The 24,050-nt window shown below is 50.0% G+C and overlaps 1 protein-coding gene across 1 annotated transcript in view; it reads right to left on the bottom strand.

Moving 5' to 3' along the window:
• The window catches only part of garnl3 (GTPase activating Rap/RanGAP domain like 3), a 526,019-nt gene that overhangs the window by 183,229 nt on the left and 318,740 nt on the right, over positions 1–24,050 (bottom strand). The window contains exons 4-8 of the mRNA XM_070863382.1: positions 15,235–15,353; positions 9,325–9,389; positions 5,315–5,378; positions 3,724–3,750; positions 1,338–1,413 (exon numbers count right to left, since the gene is read on the bottom strand). Coding sequence (XP_070719483.1) covers positions 1,338–1,413; positions 3,724–3,750; positions 5,315–5,378; positions 9,325–9,389; positions 15,235–15,353 — 351 coding nt within the window. The remainder of the gene's footprint in view (positions 1–1,337; positions 1,414–3,723; positions 3,751–5,314; positions 5,379–9,324; positions 9,390–15,234; positions 15,354–24,050) is intronic.

The following is a 24,050-nucleotide window of genomic DNA, read 5'->3' as shown; positions in this document are numbered from 1 at the left end:
CAGCCTCTTGCCCATCTGGAGGGGGAGATTCACAACATTTCAGTCATAACCCCAAGCTGTGCCTTCCTTAAGGGCCACTCTTAGGAGGCAACTCCATGTGCTTATTCTTAACAGCAGCATAAGCAACGCACATACGTAGAATGGAATCATAGAACGGTTACCGCTCAGAAGGCGGCCATTCGGTTCGTCAAGCCTGTGCAGGCTGTCTTTCAGCCAGTCCCACTCCCCCGCAGCCCTGCAATTTCTTTTACCTTCAGGTACTTATCCAATTCCCTTTAGCAAGCCACGATTGAGTCTGCCTCCACCACCCTTTCAGGCGCTGAATTCCAGATCCTAACCGGTCGCTGCATAAAAAAGTTTCCCCGCACCTCGCCCTTGGTTCTTTTGGCCAATCACCTTACAGTGCTGCTTTCGTCTATCCTCATGAATGGATCCAATGGTCTAACCACACACAGCATTAGATCGGGGCGCAACGCCGTATTGCCGCCACTAAACACCTATCCCCAATTTAGCGGGCGTTGTTAGCGGCGCTGGGTTGCAATGCCAGTGGCGCTAACGGGAGGCGCTAACAGTGGGCGCAAATGACCCCAATTTCTCCCCCATTGTGTGTATATGGACTTGGTCAAACACAATAAAAGGATTTTTGTTGCATCGATATTTGGAATCGGGAATTGAATCAACTGCACTAGGCTTCGAAGTGTCCAATTGTGAAATCCTCCCTTTTGTTTCCTGAGCAACAAATGCAATGGGATTCCTGAGACCTATATATACTAACAATGGCAAATAGATTGGATCACTGATTGACATCACTATAATGTTATTGAATATGGGTGGCCATATTCACTATCCACCAGCACTCCCAGCAGAGAATGGCAGCAATGGCAGAGGTGGCCAAGGAGCATTTCCCCACACTCACCCACCCAGAAACTGGCCCACGATGGGTGCAGGAAGCTCAGATAATCTGGCCCCCTTACAGGGCTACGGGGAAAGAGCAGGGGGAGCGGGACTAATTGGGTAGCTCTTTCAAAGAGCCGGCACAGGCACGAAGGGCTTAATGTCCTCCTTCCGTGCTGTGTCATTCTATGATTAATACTTGTTAAAAAATCCTCGTCGAGGTCTGAGCGGATTATAATTAGCAGAGGATGACAGTCCAGGCTCGATGGGCCGAATGGCCTCCTGCTGATCTGTATCAGTCTACAAGTCTATAATGGCGCTCCAGTGAGGACAAAGGAGAGCCATTTTGGCAACCAGCAGCTTGTAATAAGTTAAAATGACGTTCAACCTTCATGAGTAATTACGCAGGTAGTTAAAACCCGCACACAGACACACACACTTACCATTGCTAAACATTTCATCGTCCGTCAGTTGCCCATCTTTAGCGTATAGAACACCAAATTTAAAGTTCACCGACCCCTGATTAGAAAACAACTGTTCAGAAATTTTCAGCAGCACAATTAAAATTTCATATTTATCACACCAGAAATTGAACAAAAATGATACTTAAAAATTCAGACTGAAAACTGACTTAATATAGTTTTCTTTACAAGATTCGAAACTGAGCAGATTTATATAGATCACATTGACAGCAAGATAAACAAACTCTGAGTTCATTCATTATAACACAAAACAGTGTCCATATAGGAGAGGATGTTCCAAATTTGAAGAGCTTGTGATGTTGCATGTTAATAAGGTATTATATGGTTATTATGAACCACATAAGGAGATTATGTTGGCACTTTGCTAGAACAATCCAAAACTATCCCACTGTACCCGTCCCGCCCACTGTACCCGTCCGTCCCCCACTGTACCCGTCCGTCCCCCACTGTACTCGTCCGTCCCCCACTGTACTCGCCCCCCCCACTGTACCCGTCCCGTCCACTGTACCCGTCCCCCACTGTACCCCCCCCCCCACACTGTACCCATCCCCCCCACTGTACCCGTCCCCCCCACTGTACCCGTCCGTCCCCCACTGTACCCGTCCGTCCCTCACTGTACCCGGTCCGTCCCCCACTGTACCCGTCCCCCCCACTGTACCCGTCCGTCCCCCACTGTACCCGTCCCCCCCACTGTACCCGTCCCCCCCACTGTACCCGTCCGTCCCCCACTGTACCCGTCCGTCCCCCACTGTACCCGTCCATCCACCACTGTACCCGTCCCCCCCACTGTACCCGTCCCCCCCACTGTACCCGCCCCCCCCACTGTACCCGTCCCCCCCACTGTACTCGTCCGTCCCCCACTGTACCCGTCCCCCCCACTGTACCCGTCCGTCCACCACTGTACCCGTCCGTCCCCCACTGTACCCGTCCCCCCCCCCCCCACTGTACCCGTCCCCCCCCCACTGTACCCGTCCGTCCCCCACTGTACCCGTCCCGCCCCCACTGTACCCGTTCGGCCCGCCCACTGTACCCGTCCGTCCCCCACTGTACCCGTCCGTCCCCCACTGTACCCGTCCGTCCCCCACTGTACCCGTCCGTCCCCCACCCACTGTACCCGTCCGTCCCCACTGTACACGTCCCCGTCCCCCACTGTACCCGTCCGTCCCCCACTGTACCCGTCCGTCCCCCACTGTACCCGTCCGTCCCCCACCCACTGTACCCGTCCGTCCCCACTGTACACGTCCCCGTCCCCCACTGTACCCGTCCGTCCCCCACTGTACCCGTCCGTCCCCCACTGTACCCGTCTCCCCCACTGTACCCGGTCCGTCCCCCACTGTACCCGTTCCCTCCCACTGTACCCGTCCGTCCCCCACTGTACCCGTCCGTCCCCCACTGTACCCGTCCCCGTCCCCCACTGTACCCGTCCGTCCCCCACTGTACCCATCTCCCCCACTGTACCCGGTCCGTCCCCCACTGTACCCGTCCGTCCCCCACTGTACCCGTCCGTCCCCCACTGTACCCGTCCGTCCCCCACTGTACCCGTCCGTCCCCCACTGTACCCGTTCCCCCCCACTGTACCCGTCGTCCCCCACTGTACCCGTCCGTCCCCCACTGTACCCGTCCGTCCCCCACTGTACCCGTCCGTCCCCCACTGTACCCGTTCCCCCCCACTGTACCCGTCGTCCCCCACTGTACCCGTCCGTCCCCCACTGTACCCGTCCGTCCCCCACTGTACCCGTCCGTCCCCCACTGTACCCGTCCGTCCCCCACTGTACCCGTCCGTCCCCCACTGTAACCGTCCGTCCCCCACTGTACCCGTCCCCCCCACCGTACCCATCCATCCCCCACCGTACCCGTCCCAGCCCCACCGTACCCATCCCCCCCACTGTACCCATCCCGTCGTCCCCCACTGTACCCGTCCGTCCCCCACTGTACCCATCCCGTCCCCCCCCACTGTACCCGTCCGTCCCCCACTGTACCCGTCCGTCCCCCACTGTACCCATCCCGTCCCCCCCCACTGTACCCGTCCGTCCCCCACTGTACCCGTCCGTCCCCCACACTGTACCCGTCCCCCACACTGTACCCGTCCGCCCCACACTGTACCCGTCCCCCACACTGTACCCGTCCCTCACACTGTACCCGTCCCCCACACTGTACCCGTCCGTCCCCCACTGTACCCGTCCGTCCCCCACTGTACCCGTCCCCCCACCCACTTATTGTGCCCCATCCATCTTTTCCTTTGGATGTTTTCTGCTAAAATTAGTGCCGGTGTTTAAGACAGTGTGGCCATTGCCCTGCCTTTCTATTGGACAACAAGGTGTTCACTGGCAAAATGCATCGCACTCACCTCCTGCTCTTCCAAAACCAGTAAGTCCTGTCAAACACAGTAACAAGAATGTGAGTTTGTTGCATCACAATTGCTGTTCCTTAGATGAGTAAAGGCAGTTATAATTTGTTGTAGTCGCCACCTGACCTTTCCTAAGCACGGCTAAATGTAATACACGGAGAGGGCAGATGACATGGGCGGGTGGGGGGGTGGGGGTCAGGGGTCAGGCAAGGCTGAAGGACCCATAAAATAGCAGAGTATATGGGGTGGAAGGACACTAATCTGGTATTGGGCTGGACAGCCACATACTCCAGTGGGTGCTCTCAAGTCAACTTGTCAAAACTTCACACATTTAAAATAGAGGTCTGTTTTTCGCATCCGCATACTTCTGTGTTTGGGAATGTGGAGCCATCACTGACTGTTAAAATCGTCAAAAGCCGCAAAGGAAATATCAGAACTGAAGCCACGAATCTGTTGTCCTGCCATCATTCCGTTTTTACTTGGCAAATGATGGTGACGCCGGTGGACTGGACTAACTGGACTAACTAGATCACAGGCTGGCTTCTAAGCTCCTAACTTCAATAGGCCAAAATCAAAAGTATATCAAATAAACATCTGTCACCATATAACACTGGTTATTAATGTTTAACTTTTAGAATCCAAGTACACCCAGAATTGCTAGTCAATTAAATACAGATTGGTCAAACTAACTTGGAACTTGTTTGAAACAAGGGGGGAAATTTCCACCTTAAAAAATGGGTGGGTTGGAGGCTGGTGGGGGTGGGGGGGAGAAGTTAAAGTTTTAAAAATCTAAATCCCAAGCCAACCAACCAACCCCGCCCCCCCCCCCCCGCGATCCGCCCACGTTAAACTTTTACTCAGACCGGCGGGGGTGGGGGGTAGGGGGGGGGGCGGCGGAAAGACAACCTGTTGCCACAGGCCAGGCTGGCATTTTAAATATGATAATGAAACTCTGCTTTAACCTGCTGTGAGGGTTTAACTGCAGGGGTTAAGTTCACCCACCAGCAGCCCGGGAGATCGGGGAGCGGACCTCCCAGAGATCATAACTCAGCCCCGGGGTCAGGGGTCGAGGATCAGGTTCGGGACCTCCTTCCCCTCCATCCCCGGGAGTGAACTCAGCCCCGGGGTCAGGGGTCGAGGATCAGGTTCGGGACCTCCTTCCCCTCCATCCCCGGGAGTGAACTCAGCCCCGGGGTCAGGGGTCGAGGATCAGGTTCGGGACCTCCTTCCCCCTCCATCCCCGGGAGTGAACTCAGCTCCCAGGGTCAGGGGTCGAGGATCAGGTTCGGGACCTCCTTCCCCTCCATCCCCGGGAGTGAACTCAGCCCCGGGGTCAGGGGTCGAGGATCAGGTTCGGGACCTCCTTCCCCTCCATCCCCGGGAGTGAACTCAGCTCCCAGGGTCAGGGATCGGACTCCCACCCGCCCCCCCGGGCTTGGAAATGCCCCCACCCCCCCGACACACACAGTAATAAGAAGATAAACCCCCAAAATTGTAAGTAACTTTCAGTTTAAATAGCGAACTATGGTCAAAATGTACGTTACGAAAACACCGGTCGCTGAAAACATTATTTTAACAAACTGAGCCCTACCTTTTGTATTTCTGGATTAAAAATTTCCCTGGGGCCTTTTTCAAATTTATCAAGGTTCATGGCACTGTAAAACAATTTGAAAGTGGATGAGACTGTACAATGTGATTTATGTCACAGCAAACGTTTCTTCTCAGGACCACGATACCCACTCAACACAACTGTAATGTATGCACCTGGTGAGGATGCTCACAGGTTTGTAGAACTGTTGCCCATCAGCCGGTCCAGGCAGCGGGCGGTCGAGGGGGTCGTTCAGCCCGACTGCCTGCCTCTCTTCCACGGTTACATCCGAGCCAGGGTGTCGCTGGAGATGGAGCACGCGGTGTCCACCGGTACGCTCACGGCCTTCCGCGAGAGGTGGGCGCCGGAGGGACTGGAGTGCATCATCACCCCCGGCAACCAAATATTAATTTGATCCAAGTTTAATTGGTTTAATTTGTTGGTTTTAGTGTCCCTTTTAAGGGGGGCATTTGATTTATAGTTTTCACTAAAATAGTTGTGGAGCTGTTGCATTGTGAGTGGCTTAGCCAGTCACGTGATGTTCACAAGACTCAATAAAACCCCAGCCAGTTGGGTCTAGGTCATCCACGATGAGGTATGCAGTTGTGAGCCTGGTGGATGAACTGGTAATGTGTAATGTGATTGTTAAACCTTTGCTAATAAACCAACTAGTTCTTAATAGCAATGTGTTGCTATGAATTCTTAAGCAAAGAACCCATGAAGCAAATACATTACAGCAACCAAGTCGACAAGTCAGCTCCCACCTCACCGCTGGTTTCATTCATCTCGGACTGTGAATGATCCTGGAGAGAATAATCGGGGTACTCCCCAGACAGCCCATCCTAATCGGTGGGTACATTGCTGCTCAATTTATTTGATCCCAGAATTAAGACTTCCCTCCCCTAAACATGCACCTTTCCCATTTTTTTTTAGGTCCCTGTGACAGTGAATCTATACGATTTCTATATCAAGGAAAGAACTAGCTGTAAAACTCTACTTTCGACAGCTACTACAAAGAGTAAAATCGGTAAATATTTTCTGTGACATCACTCAGCAGGGGCTGCTGTGTGTGCATTAAACCAGGCACTGGTAATACTTGTACAGAAACAAAGCACTGCGGATGCTGCAAATCTGAAATACAAAGAGAAAATGCTGGAAATATTCAGCAGGTCAGGCAGCATCTGTGGAGAGAGAAACAGAGAAAAAGATTTGCATTTATATAGCGCCTTTCATGACCACCGGATGTTTCAAAGCGCTTTACATCCAATGAAGTACTTTTGGAGTGTAGTCACTGTTGTAATGTGGGAAACGCAGCAGCCAATTTGCACACGGCAAGCTCCCACAAACAGTAATGTGATAATGACCAGATAATCAGTTTTTGGTTATGTTGATTGAGGGATAAATATGGACCAAGACACCAGGGATAACTCCCCTGCTCTTCTTCGAAATAGTGCCGTGGGATCTTTTATGTCCACCTAAGAGCAGACGAGGCCTCAGTTTAACGCCTCATCCGAAAGACGGCACCTCCGACAGTACAGCGCTCCCTCAGCACTGCACTGCAGTGTCAGCCTAGATTTTTGTGCTCAAGTCCCTGGAGTGGGACTTGAACCCACGACTTTCTGACTCAGAGGCGAGTGTGCTACGTTTCAGGAGAATTAACGTTTAAGGTCGATGACCCTTCGTCAAAACTGGAACATGTTACTGATGTACCAGGTTTTAAGCAAGGTCGGAGGCAGGGAAAGGAGGTTGGGAGGAAAGAACAAAAGGTAAGGCCTGTTAAAAGGTGGAAGGCAGGAGAGATTAAGTAACAAAAGGGATGATGATGCAAGGCAAAGGCAAAAGGGCTGATAATGGGACAAGTTAAGAAACAAAAGATAGTCCGAAGAGATGTAAATGGAAATATTAGAATCAGCACCCTCTGCTGTCCGAAAAATTGAGGGCAGAGGTTATGATCTGAATACTTGGTTTAGTACATATACCTCTGTTCTGGTGATCTGACTGTGTGAAGTTAGCATGTTACTTTCTGGCAACTAGCAGGACAATGGTAAAAGCCATGGGTGTAAGGAGGCTAAAATATGGAACTGGAACTTATAAAATTCTGACGGGACTGGACAGATTAGGTGCAGGAAGAATGTTCCCGATGTTGGGGAAGTCCAGAACCAGGGGTCACAGTCTAAGGATAAGGGGTAATTGTGAACCTGTGGAATTCTCTACCACAGAAAGTTGTTGAGGCCAGTTCGTTGGATATATTCAAAAGGGGGTTAGATGTGGCCCTTACAGCTAAAGGGATCAAGGGGTATGGAGAGAAGGCAGGGATGGGGTACTGAAGTTGCATGATCAGCATGATCATATTGAATGGTGGTGCAGGCTCGAAGGGCCGAATGGCCTGCTCCTTCACCTATTTTCTATGTTTCTATGAACTACATAAAATTCCACGAGAAAAGAAACAGACACAAATGGGCCTTGCTATGGCCTATACAAACTTGAGCTCATCCAAAACTCTGCTGCCCGAATCCTATACTGCTCACTCATCATCCCTGTGCTCAGTGACCTACCTTGGCTCCTGCTCTTCCAATGCCTCAAAGTTAAACTTCTCATCCTTGTCTTCAAACCCCTCCACAGCCTGGCCCCACCCCATCTCTGTCACCTCCTCCAGCCCTACAACCTTTTGAGAACTCGGAGTTCCTCCAATTCGTCTCCAGTGCATCCCCCAGTCCTTTCACCCAATCACTGGTTGCCGTGCGCTCAGCCATCCAGGCCCCAAGCTCTGGAATTCCCTCCTGAAACTTCTCCGTGTCTCCACCTCTCTCCCTTCCTTTAACGCCCTCCTTAAAACTCACTTCTTTAACCAAACAGGGAACGGTAGCACAATGGCTTTGTTGCTGGACTAGTGATCCAGAGGACCAGACCAAAATATCCAGGGACATGAGTTCAAATCCCACCATGGCAACTGGGGACTTTAAATTCAGTTAATTAAATAAATCTGGAATAACAAAGCTGTATCAGTAATGGTGACCATGAAACTATCAGATTGTCATTAAAAACTCATCTGGTTCACCAATGTCCTTTTAGGGAAGAAAATCTGCCGTCCTTACCCAGTCTGGCCTATATGTGACTCCAGACCCACAGCAATGTGGTTGACTCTTAACTGCTGAAATGGCCCAGCGAGCCACTCAGTTGTACCAAACCGCTAGTAAAAACAATATCTTCACTGCAGCGGTTCAAGAAGGCGGCACTCTACCACCTTCTCGAGGGCAATTAGGGATGGGCAATAAATGCTGGCCTTGCCAGGGACGCCCACATCCCAGGAACGAATATTAAAAAAAGCTTCTCGTCACCCCTCCTAATATCTCGTCTGTTCTTTGTTCAATCACACTTCTAGGAAATCCCATGGGACGTTTTCTTATATTAAAGGTGGTATTTAAATACAAGTTGTTGTTGTCTCATAAATTCATCTAATTTAAGTCTCTCCTATCTCTGGTTCCCAGCCACACACCTCCCTGCCCCTTTAGCCGTTCTATGCCTTGAATTTCTCCAGGCTCAAGTGATGGGGTGTATCTGGGATCAGCCCATGTAACTCATACTCTTCATTTACAGTAGCAAATGGATGCTGAATCAATGGGAAAAGTCTGGATTGAGGCCGTTTTCCAGGGATTTAGCTGCACTGCAGCTCTTCTAAACATTAGGATAGAAACGTCCTCATAAAAATATTTCAATAACTATTATATGCATGCACATGAACATGGAGGCATGCATGGAGTGTTTTTAAAAACTGCTTTTATTGCTTGTTACAAGGGACATTATACATTCCTTAGCAGAGGATCTAGAGGGCACTTGGCATTCTGACTCAGAGACGAATGTGCTACCCACTGAGCCACAGCTGACAATAAGCAAAGCACAGCGCACTCTCTCACAGCAGGGGCGGTAATCGGTAAAGGTAATCCAATGATGGCAGGAGAGGTCAAATATCGGAGACCCAAGATCCCACCCATGATAACTTGAGGATAACCTACCTTAAAATAGATTTGACAGAAAGTGTTTTTGTAGGGCTGTAAGGAAGGCATATTTTCTGCGTACCCTGTGAAAAGAGAAAGAAAAGAATTCTATAAATAAAGTCGTTCAGAAGTTGTCTCGAATTGTCTTTCAGTTTTGAAGAAACCTCCTGCTCTTTGACCCCTCCCGAGGCTTGCCCTTCAACCAACAACTTTGATTCATGGATAATAAAATTAATTTTGAAGGCACTTGGACGTCAAGATTCAGTAATCGGATCAAATCGACCAACGTAAGATTAATGTAAGAATCCAGAGAATGAAAGGGTTGTTAAAGGCAGTTCTGATTATAATGAGACGTTTCATTATTGCTCACTAAAAGGTTAGCAATGGCCGTGAACCTGACCTGATGTGACCAATCAAAGGAACAACATTTTTTTTTTAAAAAAGAGTAAGAGAAAAATCTCGACGATACCCCCCCTCCCAGCCCATCTCTCCCTCCAACTCCCGGGGATAGACACTTAACAGTTGCACCAGCTTGTTTCTAAAGCTGCCCTCTGGGTCATGAGCCAGAACTGCAGCAGACTGTTTAAGATCTGGACTCTGGGATTTCCCGCGGGATCCCCTGATCACCCATCGGGGCTTCGTTGGGATATCAGTGGAGAAATAAGAACATAAGAAATTGGCCATTTGGCCCCTCGAGCTTGCTCCGCCATTCAATGATCATGGCTGATCTTCAACTCCACTTTCCTGCACTATGCTCATATCCCTTGGTTCCCCGAATATCCAAAAATCTAGCGATCTCTGCATTGAATATACTCAACGACTGAGCCTCCACAGCTCTCTGGGGTAGAGAATTCCAGAGATTCACCACCCTCTGAGTGAAGACATTTCTCCTCATCTCAGTCCTAAATGGCCGACCCCTTATTCTGAGACGGTGACCCCAGGATCAAAAAAAATGGCATACTGCAGCCACTTACGTAGTTTCTCGGGTGGGTGAGGGGGTTCTGCCCGTCTCCTGGCACAGTTACAGCTGGAGAGCAGGAAGACTCTAGTGGAACCTCCAGGCCCTGATCTTTTAGTTAGTCTACACCTCCAAAGTGATTTATATATAAGATGCTCAACCCTTCCACATGGGGTGGAAGAAGAGGAGGTGGGGGGGAGTGAGGGCCATGTGACAGGCTGGCTGGGAACTCTCGTGGGAGGACCCCAACGGTGAATCTACAACTTATCATTCCGTGGCACTTCCCCATCCCCTTTCTTTCTTTCTCTACCGCTTTCCTAACCTTTAGGCGAGCGTCTATGTTGCAAATCAAACAAGCTACTGTGAAAGAAAGGCACATCGGAGCAGGAGTAGGCCATTCAGCCCCTCGAGCCTGTGCCGCCATTCAATTAGATCACGGCTGATCTGTATCTTAACTCCATCTACCCGCCTTGGTTCCATAAACCTCTAATACCCTTTGCCCAACCACAATGGGGCCCAGTGGCCCCCTTTTCCCCACCGACAGAAGCGGACTTTCTAAAACTAATCTCTCCACCTTACAAATATCAGACAGATTCATGGAAGATTGGCCAATTGGCTACATTCCGCGTAATTAGCCATCACTTAAAGTAACGGCTTGTGTGTCAGTTTACAGCGGGTGACATGCTGTCGGAGGAGCCAGAATGCAATAAATCTGACAACGAATTTGCTGTCGCAGTGAGCAGGGAGGCAGCAGAAAGCTGCTCCAACACAAGCTGAAAGGAAAGCTGTGGGGAAATATTGGGGGTGTGGACGGACTCGCTGACTCCGGGACCCACGCACTGTTGGGAAACAGCTGTTCCCAACCACATCACTCAGAACAGAAATGGCACCCCGTGTGGGAGCAGGCTGTAACTTGAACCCTCGCTCAACCTTACTGCACATCAAACTCAGAGAGCTTTGTTAAACTGTCACCGAAAATCAAAGGAACATTTTCTTCTTTGATTGGAGTCTCGCTTTGAAAAAGATGATACAGACAATTCAAATAATATCATCTCCTGTGCAACTCCTGCCAGTATCTCTCCCTAATCATTTCTGAAATGATCTTGTATTCCACAGCTCGTTATTTCTGGATAAATATGCAAACGTTATCTTGGAACTTAAACCTCAAACTGTAGAACTGGCCTGAAATCGACAAACAGCCATTGAAAGGGATATCATCACTTAAGAAAAGTACACGGGGGGGGGGGGGGGGCAAAATTGCCCCGTGTCTCGTTTGGAGCGGTAGCCTTCTGGGGGCGGGACTTTTAGCACCCGGCGTGGAAGTCCCGCCCCCGGATTGCCCATACCTTACCGCAGATACGCTTCAATGCCCCTCGCCTTTAATTAAACGGGAGGGCCACTGCACACTCTGCATGGGCTCTGATGGCCACCACTGGCTCGCCAGGGAAGCGTGCGACCGGGCCGGCAGCCCAGCACCCACGGCAGAGTGTTGGGCTGCACCATGGCGGCCGGGGCCCTGCTCGGGCCGCCACGGTCGAGCCGACCCGAGAGTCGGCCGACAATAAAAGATGGTGGCCCGGTCTGCTGGCGCCACCCCCGTTAATCACCACCCTGAGAGCGGGTGGTTCGTCAGCCTCGCGGGGCAATTTCCCCCGTGGAGCATCAAGGGGTCGTCGCGCACGCCGATCGCGCCAGCGGCAGTTGCGCGATGGCTCGGGGCGCTAACCGCGGGCACGGCCCAATTTCCCGGGAGGTGGTAGCTATCCCCTCACCGTGCAGAAAACCGGAGGCACTAATGGGGCTATAAAAAGGGGCAATTTCACCCCCAATAGTATTTACAGCACAGAAACAGGCGTTTCAGCCCAACAGGTCTGTGCCAGTGTTCATGCTCCACACGAGCCTCTTCCCACCCTTCTTCATCTAACCTCATCAACCCCTTCTATTCCTTCCCCCCCTCATGTGTTTATCTAGCTTTGCCTTAAATGCATCTATGCTACTCACCTCAAACCACTCCCTGTGGCATCGAGTTCCACATTCTACCCACTCTCCGGGCAAAGTAGCTTCTCCTGAAATCCCTATTGGATTTATTAATGCCTATCTTATATATATGGTTTCTAGTTCTGGTCTCTCCCTCGAGTGTAAACATTTTCTCTACGTCTACCCTATCAAACCCTTTCATAATCTTAAAGCCATCTATCTTAAAGACATCTATCAGGTCACCCCTCAGTCTTCTATTTGCCAGAGGAAAGATTTCCAGCCTTTTGAATCTTTCCTGATGGATATAACCTCTCAGTTCTGGTGTCATTCCAGTAAATCTATTTTGCACCTTCTCCAGTGACTCTATATACTTTTTATAATATGGAGACCAGAACTGTTCACAGCACCCCAAGTGTGGTCTAACCAAGATTCTATGCAAGTTTATCATCTCCATGCTTTGCAATTCTATCCCCCTAGAAATGAACCCCATGCTTTGTTTGATTTTTTTTTTATGGCCTTATTAAGCTGCATTGCTACTTTTAGTCATCTGTAGTCCCCACCCTCCCCACCCCCCTCTGTTCCTCTACCCCATTTAGACTTATTTCCCAAGGAGAATGTGGGCTCCTTATTCTTCATACCAAAATGTACTCCCTCAGACTTATCTTTGAAGTTTTTCGCCAATTACATGTCCATTCCACAATTTTATTAATGTCTTCCTGTATTTTATCGCAGGCGTCCTCTGTATTAACTGCACCCCACAATTTGGTGTCATCCACAAATTTTGAAATTGTACTTCTGATTCCCGAGTCCAAATTGTTTATTTAAATGGTGAACAAGTGATCTCAGCACCGATCCTTGTGGAACACCACTTTGCACCTTTTGCCAGTCTGAGTAATGGCCTTTAACCCCCTAGTCTCGATTTTTGGTTTTGTAGCCAGCTTGCTGTCCATTCTGCTACTTGTCCCCTGACGCCACATGTTCTGACCTTAGTCAGGAGTCTACTACCTTACCGAAGGCCTTTTGAAAATCCAAATATATTATGTCTACTGCATTACTCTTATCTAACCTTTCTGTTACTTCTTCAAATAATTCAGTACAGTTGGACAAGCATGACCTTTCCTTTTGAAATCCGTGCTGACTACTCTATATTATATTTTCAGTTTCTAGAAGTTTTTCTATGACATCTTTGATTAAGGATCTTTCCTAGTGCCTCATTAAGCTAATTGGTCTATAGTTCCCTGGGCTTGTTCTAAATATAGGAATCATATGTCCACCAGCCCTCTGGCACTATTCCCTTTTCCAATGAATTTTTATATATATGTAATAATGCCTCTGCTTTCTCTTCCATAATTTCTTTTAACACACGCGGATGCAATCCATCTGGACCAGGGGTTTTATCCCCTCTAAGTTTGAGTCGTTTAGCAATTATCTCCTCCCTTTCTATCTTAAATGTCTTTATATCTTTGTTGATCTCTTCTTCTAATGTTCTAAGCACTATGTTGGTCTCCTTGGTAAATCCGAGGCAAAGTAATTATTTTATATTTCTGCCATTTCGCTGTCGTTACCCGTGAGTTTATTGTGTGTATCCCTTAGTGGCCCTATCCCTATTTTGATTTTTGTTTTGTTATTTATGTGTCTGTAGAATACTTTACTATTTCTTTTTTATATTCCTTGATAATTTAATTTTGCAGTTCCTCTTTGCCTTCCTAATTGTTTTTTTGACTTCTTTCCTAACCTTTTCATATTCCCTTTTGTCATCCTCTCCTTTGTTGTCTATGTACTGAGTGTATGTCTTTTTCATTAGTTTCAATGTTACCCTTATTGCTTTTTTCATCCATGGTGTGTCATTACTGGTTACTTTGTTCTGGTTTTTAGTGGGTGTATTTCTCCAGGACTCTAGTGATTTTAAATGTTTCCCACTTCTTTGTCTGTCAGTACATTTTTCCAGTTTATTTTCCCTAATTCGATTCCCATCCCCTTAAAATCAGTTTTTTTTAAATAATTTATTACTTTGGGCATTGTCTTACTTATTTCCTTCTCAATCTTTATCTTAAACCATATTATGTTATGATCGCTATTACCTAGATGTTCCTCTATGCTTATATCTTTCATCTGTTCTGGTTCATTTCCCATTACTGGATCCAGCAATGCTCCCTCTCTTGTTGGGCTTTTTACACACTGGGTAAGAAAGGAGTCCTGCATTACCCTTATCTACCATTCCTGTTACTTCTTCAAATAATTCAATAAGGTTGGACACATTGTTAAAAACTCCATTCCCTGCACACCTTTCGCTACCTCTTCTTGCCAGTTTGTTTGGGGGTAGTTAAAAATCTCCCATGATTATTATTCTACGTCATTTACTTGCTGATATATTTCTTCCTCCATCTCCTTTCCACTATTAAGTGGTCTGTCGTAAATCCCTATCAGGTGGAGTCTGTCCCAGTGGTACAGCTCCTTCCTGTCCCAATACTGGTGCCATTGTCCCATGAAATGGAACCTGTCCTTCTCACACCAGTCTTTTAGTCACGCATTCACCTTCCCGATCTGCCTGTCCCTGTCCCTGTCCCAATTAGCACGTGGCTTGGGTAGTAATCCCAAAATTGCCACCCGTGAGGTCCCGTTTTTTTTTGATTTAGCTCCTAACATCTGATATTTCCTTAGCAGGAGCTCCAACCTTTTCTTCCCTATGTTAGTGGTCTCAATATGGATGTTGGTTTGCAAGCTCTGAAAAAAAGTTCCAGCAACACTAGCTTTACGAGCACAAATCTGATTTTACATGTTAGGTTGTATATATAATAGGTGGTAATTTTAAAAAGAATATTGCTTAAAGAGACGTCAACCATTTTAAGTTGTGTGTATTTGAAATGTCGATGGAGCATGAACTGCCTTTGCCCAAAAGAGGCTTTGCACCATTACTAAAATTACCACAGCTACACAATTCTGAATGTCCCCAAATTAAAGTGAATAATGAGGATGCACCAATCACCACTTACTGTTTTTTTCCAGAGAATAGCACGATACTGTGGCACACGTTGATTGTTTTGGTCAGAAAGGACAACTGAAAGAAAGAAAGGATTCCTTTCTGTGTCTGTACCTACATAATTCTGATGAACTGAAAAGAAAAACAAGAAAAATATAAACGGCTCGGTTCAAGTTGAAATAGCAAATTTTAAACTCGCACATATTTTGGCAGAATGCTCAAACACAACATCATTCTTTAACACAACAGGCGGCTTGGTGAATTCTAATACAAGGATATATAGCTCCCACATTGCATCAATTTGTATCAGATGGAGTAATAATACTGGGACAAGAGCTGCTTCTTTCGGCTGCTGTTACTGTGGCTACTGCCTTTACTAGTTGCTTGACAGCAGTGGCATCTCACTTGCAGCCCTCTGACACCAAGGCCATCATTTAATTGCAAGAGGTACCTCACTGATCAACGTGACGGAATCATTTGCATTTTAGAGGGCTGGGTGACACAGCAGGTGAGCACATTGGGAACAAAATTCGACTCCAACCCAGACTGATAAGATTAAAGTCTCCAGGGGCAAAAGTGGTCTGGGGCAGGAGTGTAAAAACAGGCGATTAATGCAAAACAGGCAGAAAATGCAAAACAGGCAGAAAATGCAGAACGGCAAACAGCCAATAAGGGATCGGCTACCTGTTTTACACCCCACCCCATTTTATTTTCGATTCATAATCGGGCAGGGTGTAAAACAGGCTGCCGATGTGTTATTGCCCATTTGGCACTATAGACCAATTCCAGCCCCTTCACTCTCTGCCTGTTGTAAAGGATTTACATTCAAATAACTCGGGGAGTCTCAACCTAATTCCTAGTGGATTGGCTGGGGGGGAAGGGGGGGGGGGGTGGCAGGGGGAGGGGACACCCATCACAGAAAACGGCCCGAATTGGCAATCGCACTCAGAACTACTTAGAAGTGGTAGGATGTGAAGTGGGAGCAGACATTCAGTGCGATAAGACAGCGTTTGTCTGTAGTTGAGGTTTAGGCATGTCGGCAAGGCAGTGGAGGAACCATCTTGTGCGCTGCTCCCTGATTGGTGTTCGATGTCGACACCGAGCACCAAAATTGTAAAACTGTTCCATTCCCCATTCCACCCTCCTTGTTCCGCATTCTATTCGTCGAACATTTTACTCTCTTCATTGTGTTATTCTATCAATTGTGACTTGCCTGGTGCAAGAAAAGATTGCAATGAATTAATATAGAAGGACCCTCTGTAACTTGTATCTTTTTCACAAGGGTAAATGGATCATTTTGCTATTAAATGCACTTCTAAAAACCAGGAAAATAGGCCGCTATTTTTATATACCTTTGAAAGTGTACATGCAGTTTTACTCTTGATACTCTTGTGAAAATTATGGAGGGTCCTTAAAATGGTCAGACGATGTTCAAGGGGACTATCTGTACTTATTACACAGATATGGAAAGAGTGGGAAAGTGCCACTAATTGGAAAGCTCTTTCAAAGAGCCGGCACAGGAACAGTGGGGCGACTTAGCTCCTTCTGTGCTGTAAGATTCTATGGTTCTATGACATGCTCTCACTGTGTTCTTGCAATACCATTTATTTATACATTCCCTCAATGTATTCTAGCGATATTATTACTTGTGCTGCCATCAATCAGTTCCTTGGCGATACGTACTATTTCTTTCAATAGCTGCAGAAGCTTATCATGAAATAACCAAATGCTTGAAGAGGTACTTTAACAGTTAAGCAAAATGTAACCAAGCCTATGTGCTACAATGGTACAATGAACACACAAGACCTGTACACATCAATCGTATGTTCCTATAACATACGTTATCTAATCATGAATAATAGCATTGGGGTTGAGGTTAGGAGAGAGCGAAGAGGCAATTTCTATAAACAGACTGAGTCTACTGTGAACCAAAATTGGATCCCTTGTGTAAGCTGTAAGTGTGACAGCATGTTACAAGACTGACAAGTACCCCACTACAGTATACCACACTAAGGGGCACGTGGGATGTCCATCACCTGCTCCTGTCTACTCTCAAAGGTTGTAATTACTATACTATTAAACCATTTCATTTAGGCTAAAACCAGGGGGATGATTCTAACGCTACCAACCCGGTAGAAACCAGGTGGGTGAGCAGTTACCATCGCCGGCGACCCCACCATCATCACCCTGCAGTTTACCATTGACCAGAAACTCATCTGGACCAGCGACAAGTGCCGTGGCTACAAGAGCAGGTCGGAGGCTGGATATTCTGCGATGACTAGCTCACCTCCTGACTCCCAAAGCCTCGCCACTGCCTACAATGCATAAGTCAGGAGCAATGTTCCCCAAATTTAATATTTGGATGTGTGGCCCAGAGAGAGAGAGAGATGGACTGGAGAGTGAGAGAGAGAGAGAGAGAGAGAGAGAGAGAGAGAAGGACAGGGAGAGTGTGAGAGAGATGGATGGGAGAGAGAGAGAGAGAGAGAGAGAGAGAGAGAGAGAGATGGACAGGGAGAGAGAGAGAGAGATGGACAGGGAGAGAGAGAGAGCTGGACAGGGAGAGAGAGAGAGAGAGAGCTGGACAGGGAGAGAGAGAGAGAGATGGACAGGGAGAGAGAGAGAGATGGACAGGGAGAGAGAGAGAGATGGACAGGGAGAGAGAGAGAGATGGACAGGGAGAGAGAGAGAGATGAACAGGGAGAGAGAGAGAGAGAGAGAGAGAGAGAGAGAGATGGACAGGGAGTGAGAGAGAGATGGACAGGGAGTGAGAGAGAGGTGCACAGGGAGTGAGAGAGAGGTGGACAGGGAGAGAGAGAGAGATGGACAGGGAGAGAGAGAGAGATGGACAGGGAGTGAGAGAGAGATGGACAGGGAGTGAGAGAGAGATGGACAGGGAGTGAGAGAGAGATGGACAGGGAGTGAGAGAGAGATGGACAGGGAGAGAGAGAGATGGACAGGGAGAGAGAGAGAGATGGACAGGGAGAGAGAGAGAGATGGACAGGGAGAGAGAGAGAGATGGACAGGGAGAGAGAGAGAGATGGACAGGGAGAGAGAGAGAGATGGACAGGGAGAGAGAGAGAGATGGACAGGGAGAGAGAGAGAGATGGACAGGGAGAGAGAGAGAGATGGACAGGGAGAGAGAGAGAGATGGACAGGGAGAGAGAGAGAGATGGACAGGGAGTGAGAGAGAGATGGACAGGGAGTGAGAGAGAGAGAGAGAGAGCGAGAGAAAGATGGATAGGGAGAGAGAGTGAGATGGACAGAGAGTGAGATGGACAGAGAGTGAGATGGACAGAGAGAGAGATGGACAGGGAGAGAGAGAGAGAGAGAGAGAGAGAGAGAGAGAGAGAGAGAGAGAGAGAGCGAGAGAAAGATGGATAGGGAGAGAGAGTGAGATGGACAGAGAGAGAGAGAAATGGATAGAGAGAGAGAGATGGACAGGGTGTGAGAGAGAGAGATGGACAGGGAGTGAGAGAGAGAGATGGACAGGGAGTGAGAGAGGGAGATGGACAGGGAGTGAGAGAGAGAGATGGACAGGGAGTGAGAGAGAGAGATGGACAGGGAGTGAGAGAGAGAGATGGACAGGGAGTGAGAGAGAGAGATGGACAGGGAGTGAGAGAGAGAGATGGACAGGGAGTGAGAGAGAGAGATGGACAGGGATTGAGAGAGAGATGGACAGGGATTGAGAGAGAGATGGACAGGGATTGAGAGAGAGATGGACAGAGAGTGAGAGAGAGAGATGGACAGGGAGTGAGAGAGAGAGATGGACAGGGTGTGAGAGAGAGAGATGGACAGGGTGTGAGAGAGAGAGATGGATAGGGATAGGGTGTGAGAGAGAGAGAGATGGACAGGGATAGGGTGTGAGAGAGAGAGATGGACAGGGAGTGAGAGAGAGAGATGGACAGGGAGTGAGAGAGAGAGATGGACAGGGAGTGAGAGAGAGAGATGGACAGGGAGTGAGAGAGAGAGATGGACAGGGAGTGAGAGAGAGAGATGGACAGGGAGTGAGAGAGAGAGATGGACAGGGAGTGAGAGAGAGAGATGGACAGGGAGTGAGAGAGAGAGATGGACAGGGAGTGAGAGAGAGAGATGGACAGGGAGTGAGAGAGAGAGATGGACAGGGAGTGAGAGAGAGAGATGGACAGGGAGTGAGAGAGAGAGATGGACAGGGAGTGAGAGAGAGAGATGGACAGGGAGTGAGAGAGAGAGATGGACAGGGATTGAGAGAGAGATGGACAGGGATTGAGAGAGAGAGATGGACAGGGAGAGAGAGAGAGAGAGAGAGAGATGGACAGGGAGAGAGAGAGAGAGATGGACAGGGAGAGAGAGAGAGAGAGAGAGAGAGAGAGAGAGAGAGAGAGAGAGAGAGCGAGAGAAAGATGGATACGGAGAGAGAGTGAGATGGACAGAGAGAGAGAGATGGATAGAGAGAGAGCAAGATGGACAGGGAGAGAGAGAGATAGACAGGGAGTGAGAGAGAGAGATGGACAGGGAGTGAGAGAGAGAGATGGACAGAGAGAGAGAGATGGACAGGGGTAGAGAGCGAGATGGACAGAGAGAGAGAGAGATGGATAGGGAAGAGAGAGTTGGATAGAGAGAGAGAGAGAGATGGACAGGGAGAGAGAGAGATGGATAAGGAGTGAGAGAGCGAGAAGGACAGAGAGAGAGAGAGATGGACAGAGGGAGAGAGCGAGATGGAGAGAGAGAGAGAGAGATGGACAGAGAGCGAGAGAAATGGATAGGGAGAGAGAGATGGATAGAGAGAGAGAGAGATGGACAGGGAGTGAGAGAGAGAGATGGACAGGGAGTGAGAGAGAGAGAGATGGACAGGGAGTGAGAGAGAGAAATGGACAGGGAGTGAGAGAGAGAGATGGACAGGGAGTAAGAGAGAGATGGACAGGGAGTGAGAGAGAGAGATGGACAGGGAGTGAGAGAGAGAGAGATGGACAGGGAGTGAGAGAGAGAGATGGACAGGGAGTGAGAGGGAGAGATGGACAGGGAGTGAGAGGGAGAGATGGACAGGGAGTGAGAGAGAGAGATGGACAGGGAGTGAGAGAGAGAGATGGACAGGGTGTGAGAGAGAGAGATGGACAGGGATGGAGAGAGCGAGGTGGACAGGGATGGAGAGAGCGAGGTGGACAGGGATGGAGAGAGCGAGGTGGACAGGGATGGAGAGAGCGAGGTGGACAGGGAGGGAGAGAGCGAGGTGGACAGGGAGGGAGAGAGCGAGGTGGACAGGGAGGGAGAGAGTGAGGTGGACAGGGAGGGAGAGAGAGAGAGAGAGAGAGAGAGAGAGAGAGAGAGATGGACAGGGAGTGAGAGAGAGAGGTGGACAGGGAGAGAGAGCGAGGTGGACAGGGAGAGAGAGCGAGAGAGATGGACAGGGAGTGAGAGAGATGGACAGGGAGTGAGAGAGATGGACAGGGAGTGAGAGAGATGGACAGGGAGTGAGAGAGATGGACAGGGAGTGAGAGAGATGGACAGGGAGTGAGAGAGATGGACAGGGAGAGAGAGAGATGGACAGGGAGAGAGAGAGATGGACAGGGAGAGAGAGAGATGGACAGGGAGAGAGAGCGCGAGGTGGACAGGGAGAGAGAGCGCGAGGTGGACAGGGAGAGAGAGCGCGAGGTGGACAGGGAGAGAGAGCGCGAGGTGGACAGGGAGAGAGAGCGCGAGGTGGACAGGGAGAGAGAGCGCGAGGTGGACAGGGAGAGAGAGCGCGAGGTGGACAGGGAGAGAGAGCGCGAGGTGGACAGGGAGAGAGAGCGCGAGGTGGACAGGGAGAGAGAGCGCGAGGTGGACAGGGAGAGAGAGCGCGAGGTGGACAGGGAGAGAGAGCGCGAGGTGGACAGGGAGAGAGAGCGCGAGGTGGACAGGGAGAGAGAGCGCGAGGTGGACAGGGAGAGAGAGCGCGAGGTGGACAGGGAGAGAGAGAGATGGACAGGGAGTGAGAGAGATGGACAGGGAGTGAGAGAGATAGACAGGGAGTGAGAGAGATGGACAGGGAGAGAGAGCGCGAGGTGGACAGGGAGAGAGAGCGCGAGGTGGACAGGGAGAGAGAGCGCGAGGTGGACAGGGAGAGAGAGCGCGAGGTGGACAGGGAGAGAGAGCGCGAGGTGGACAGGGAGAGAGAGCGCGAGGTGGACAGGGAGAGAGAGAGATGGACAGGGAGTGAGAGAGATGGACAGAGAGTGAGAGAGATGGACAGAGAGTGAGAGAGATGGACAGGGAGTGAGAGAGATGGACAGGGAGTGAGAGAGATGGACAGGGAGGGAGAGCGCGAGGTGGACAGGGAGAGAGAGAGCGAGGTGGACAGGGAGAGAGAGAGCGAGGTGGACAGGGAGAGAGAGAGCGAGGTGGACAGGGAGAGAGAGAGCGAGGTGGACAGGGAGAGAGAGAGAGCGAGGTGGACAGGGAGAGAGAGAGCGAGGTGGACAGGGAGAGAGAGAGCGAGGTGGACAGGGAGAGAGAGAGCGAGGTGGACAGGGAGAGAGAGAGCGAGGTGGACAGGGAGAGAGAGAGCGAGGTGGACAGGGAGAGAGAGAGCGAGGTGGACAGGGAGAGAGAGAGCGAGGTGGACAGGGAGAGAGAGAGCGAGGTGGACAGGGAGAGAGAGAGCGAGGTGGACAGGGATAGAGAGAGCGAGGTGGACAGGGATAGAGAGAGCCAGGTGGACAGGGATAGAGAGAGCGCGAGGTGGACAGGGAGAGAGAGAGAGCGAGGTGGACAGGGAGAGAGAGCGAGCGAGGTGGACAGGGAGAGAGAGCGAGCGAGGTGGACAGGGAGAGAGAGCGAGCGAGGTGGACAGGGAGAGAGAGCGAGGTGGACAGGGAGAGAGAGCGAGGTGGACAGGGAGAGAGAGCGAGAGAGATGGACAGGGAGTGAGAGAGAGATGGACAGGGAGTGAGAGAGATGGACAGGGAGTGAGAGAGATGGACAGGGAGTGAGAGAGATGGACAGGGAGTGAGAGAGATGGACAGGGAGTGAGAGAGATGGACAGGGAGTGAGAGAGATGGACAGGGAGTGAGAGAGAGAGATGGACAGGGAGTGAGAGAGAGAGATGGACAGGGAGTGAGAGAGAGAGATGGACAGGGATTGAGAGAGAGATGGACAGGGATTGAGAGAGAGATGGACAGGGATTGAGAGAGAGATGGACAGGGATTGAGAGAGAGATGGACAGGGATTGAGAGAGAGATGGACAGGGATTGAGAGAGAGATGGACAGGGATTGAGAGAGAGATGGACAGGGAGTGAGAGAGAGAGATGGACAGGGAGTGAGAGAGAGAGATGGACAGGGAGAGAGAGAGAGAGATGGACAGGGAGAGAGAGAGAGAGATGGACAGGGAGAGAGAGAGAGAGAGAGAGAGAGAGTGAGATGGACAGGGAGTGAGAGAGAGAGGTGGACAGGGAGAGAGAGCGAGAGAGATGGACAGGGAGTGAGAGAGAGATGGACAGGGAGAGAGAGAGATGGACAGGGAGTGAGAGAGATGGACAGGGAGTGAGAGAGATGGACAGGGAGAGAGAGAGATGGACAGGGAGAGAGAGAGATGGACAGGGAGAGAGAGAGATGGACAGGGAGAGAGAGCGCGAGGTGGACAGGGAGAGAGAGCGCGAGGTGGACAGGGAGAGAGAGCGCGAGGTGGACAGGGAGAGAGAGCGCGAGGTGGACAGGGAGAGAGAGCGCGAGGTGGACAGGGAGAGAGAGCGCGAGGTGGACAGGGAGAGAGAGAGATGGACAGGGAGTGAGAGAGATGGACAGAGAGTGAGAGAGATGGACAGGGAGTGAGAGAGATGGACAGGGAGTGAGAGAGCGAGAAGGACAGGGGGAGAGAGAGAGATGGACAAGGAGAGAGAGAGATGGACAAGAAGTGAGAGAGAGAGATGGACAGAGAGAGAGCGAGATGGACAGAGAGAGAGCGAGATGGACAGAGAGAGAGAGATGGACAGGGATAGAGAGCGAGAAGGACAGGGGGAGAGAGAGAGATGGACAAGGAGAGAGAGAGATGGACAAGAAGTGAGAGAGCGAGATGGACAGAGAGAGAGCGAGATGGACAGAGAGAGAGCGAGATGGACAGAGAGAGAGAGATGGACAGGGATAGAGAGCGAGATGGACAGAGAGAGAGAGATGGATAGGGAAGACTGAGTTGGATAGAGAGAGAGAGAGAGATGGACAGGGAGAGGGAGAGAGATGGATAAGGAGTGAGAGAGCGAGAAGGACAGAGAGAGAGAGATGGACAGGGGGAGAGAGCGAGATGGACAGAGAGAGAGAGAGCGAGGTGGACAGGGAGTGAGAGAGAGAGATGGATGGACAGGGAGTGAGAGAGAGAGATGGACAGGGTGTGAGAGAGAGAGATGGACAGGGAGTGAGTGAGAGAGAGATGGACAGGGAGTGAGAGAGAGAGATGGACAGGGAGTGAGAGAGAGAGAGAGAGATGGACAGGGAGTGAGAGAGAGAGATGGACAGGGAGTGAGAGAGAGAGATGGACAGGGAGTGAGAGAGAGAGATGGACAGGGAGTGAGTGAGAGAGAGATGGACAGGGAGTGAGAGAGAGAGATGAACAGAGAGTGAGAGAGAGATGGACAGGGAGTGAGAGAGATGGACAGGGAGTGAGAGAGATGGACAGGGAGTGAGAGAGATGGACAGGGAGTGAGAGAGATGGACAGGGAGTGAGAGAGATGGACAGGGAGAGAGAGAGAGATGGACAGGGAGTGAGAGAGAGAGATGGACAGGGAGTGAGAGAGAGAGATGGACAGGGAGAGAGAGAGAGAGATGGACAGGGAGAGAGAGAGAGAGAGAGAGAGAGAGTGAGATGGACAGGGAGTGAGAGAG

This window comes from Pristiophorus japonicus, chromosome 20, assembly GCF_044704955.1.
Source record: "Pristiophorus japonicus isolate sPriJap1 chromosome 20, sPriJap1.hap1, whole genome shotgun sequence".
Lineage (NCBI taxonomy): Eukaryota > Metazoa > Chordata > Chondrichthyes > Pristiophoridae > Pristiophorus > Pristiophorus japonicus.
This window is presented reverse-complemented; position numbering and strand designations above follow the sequence as displayed.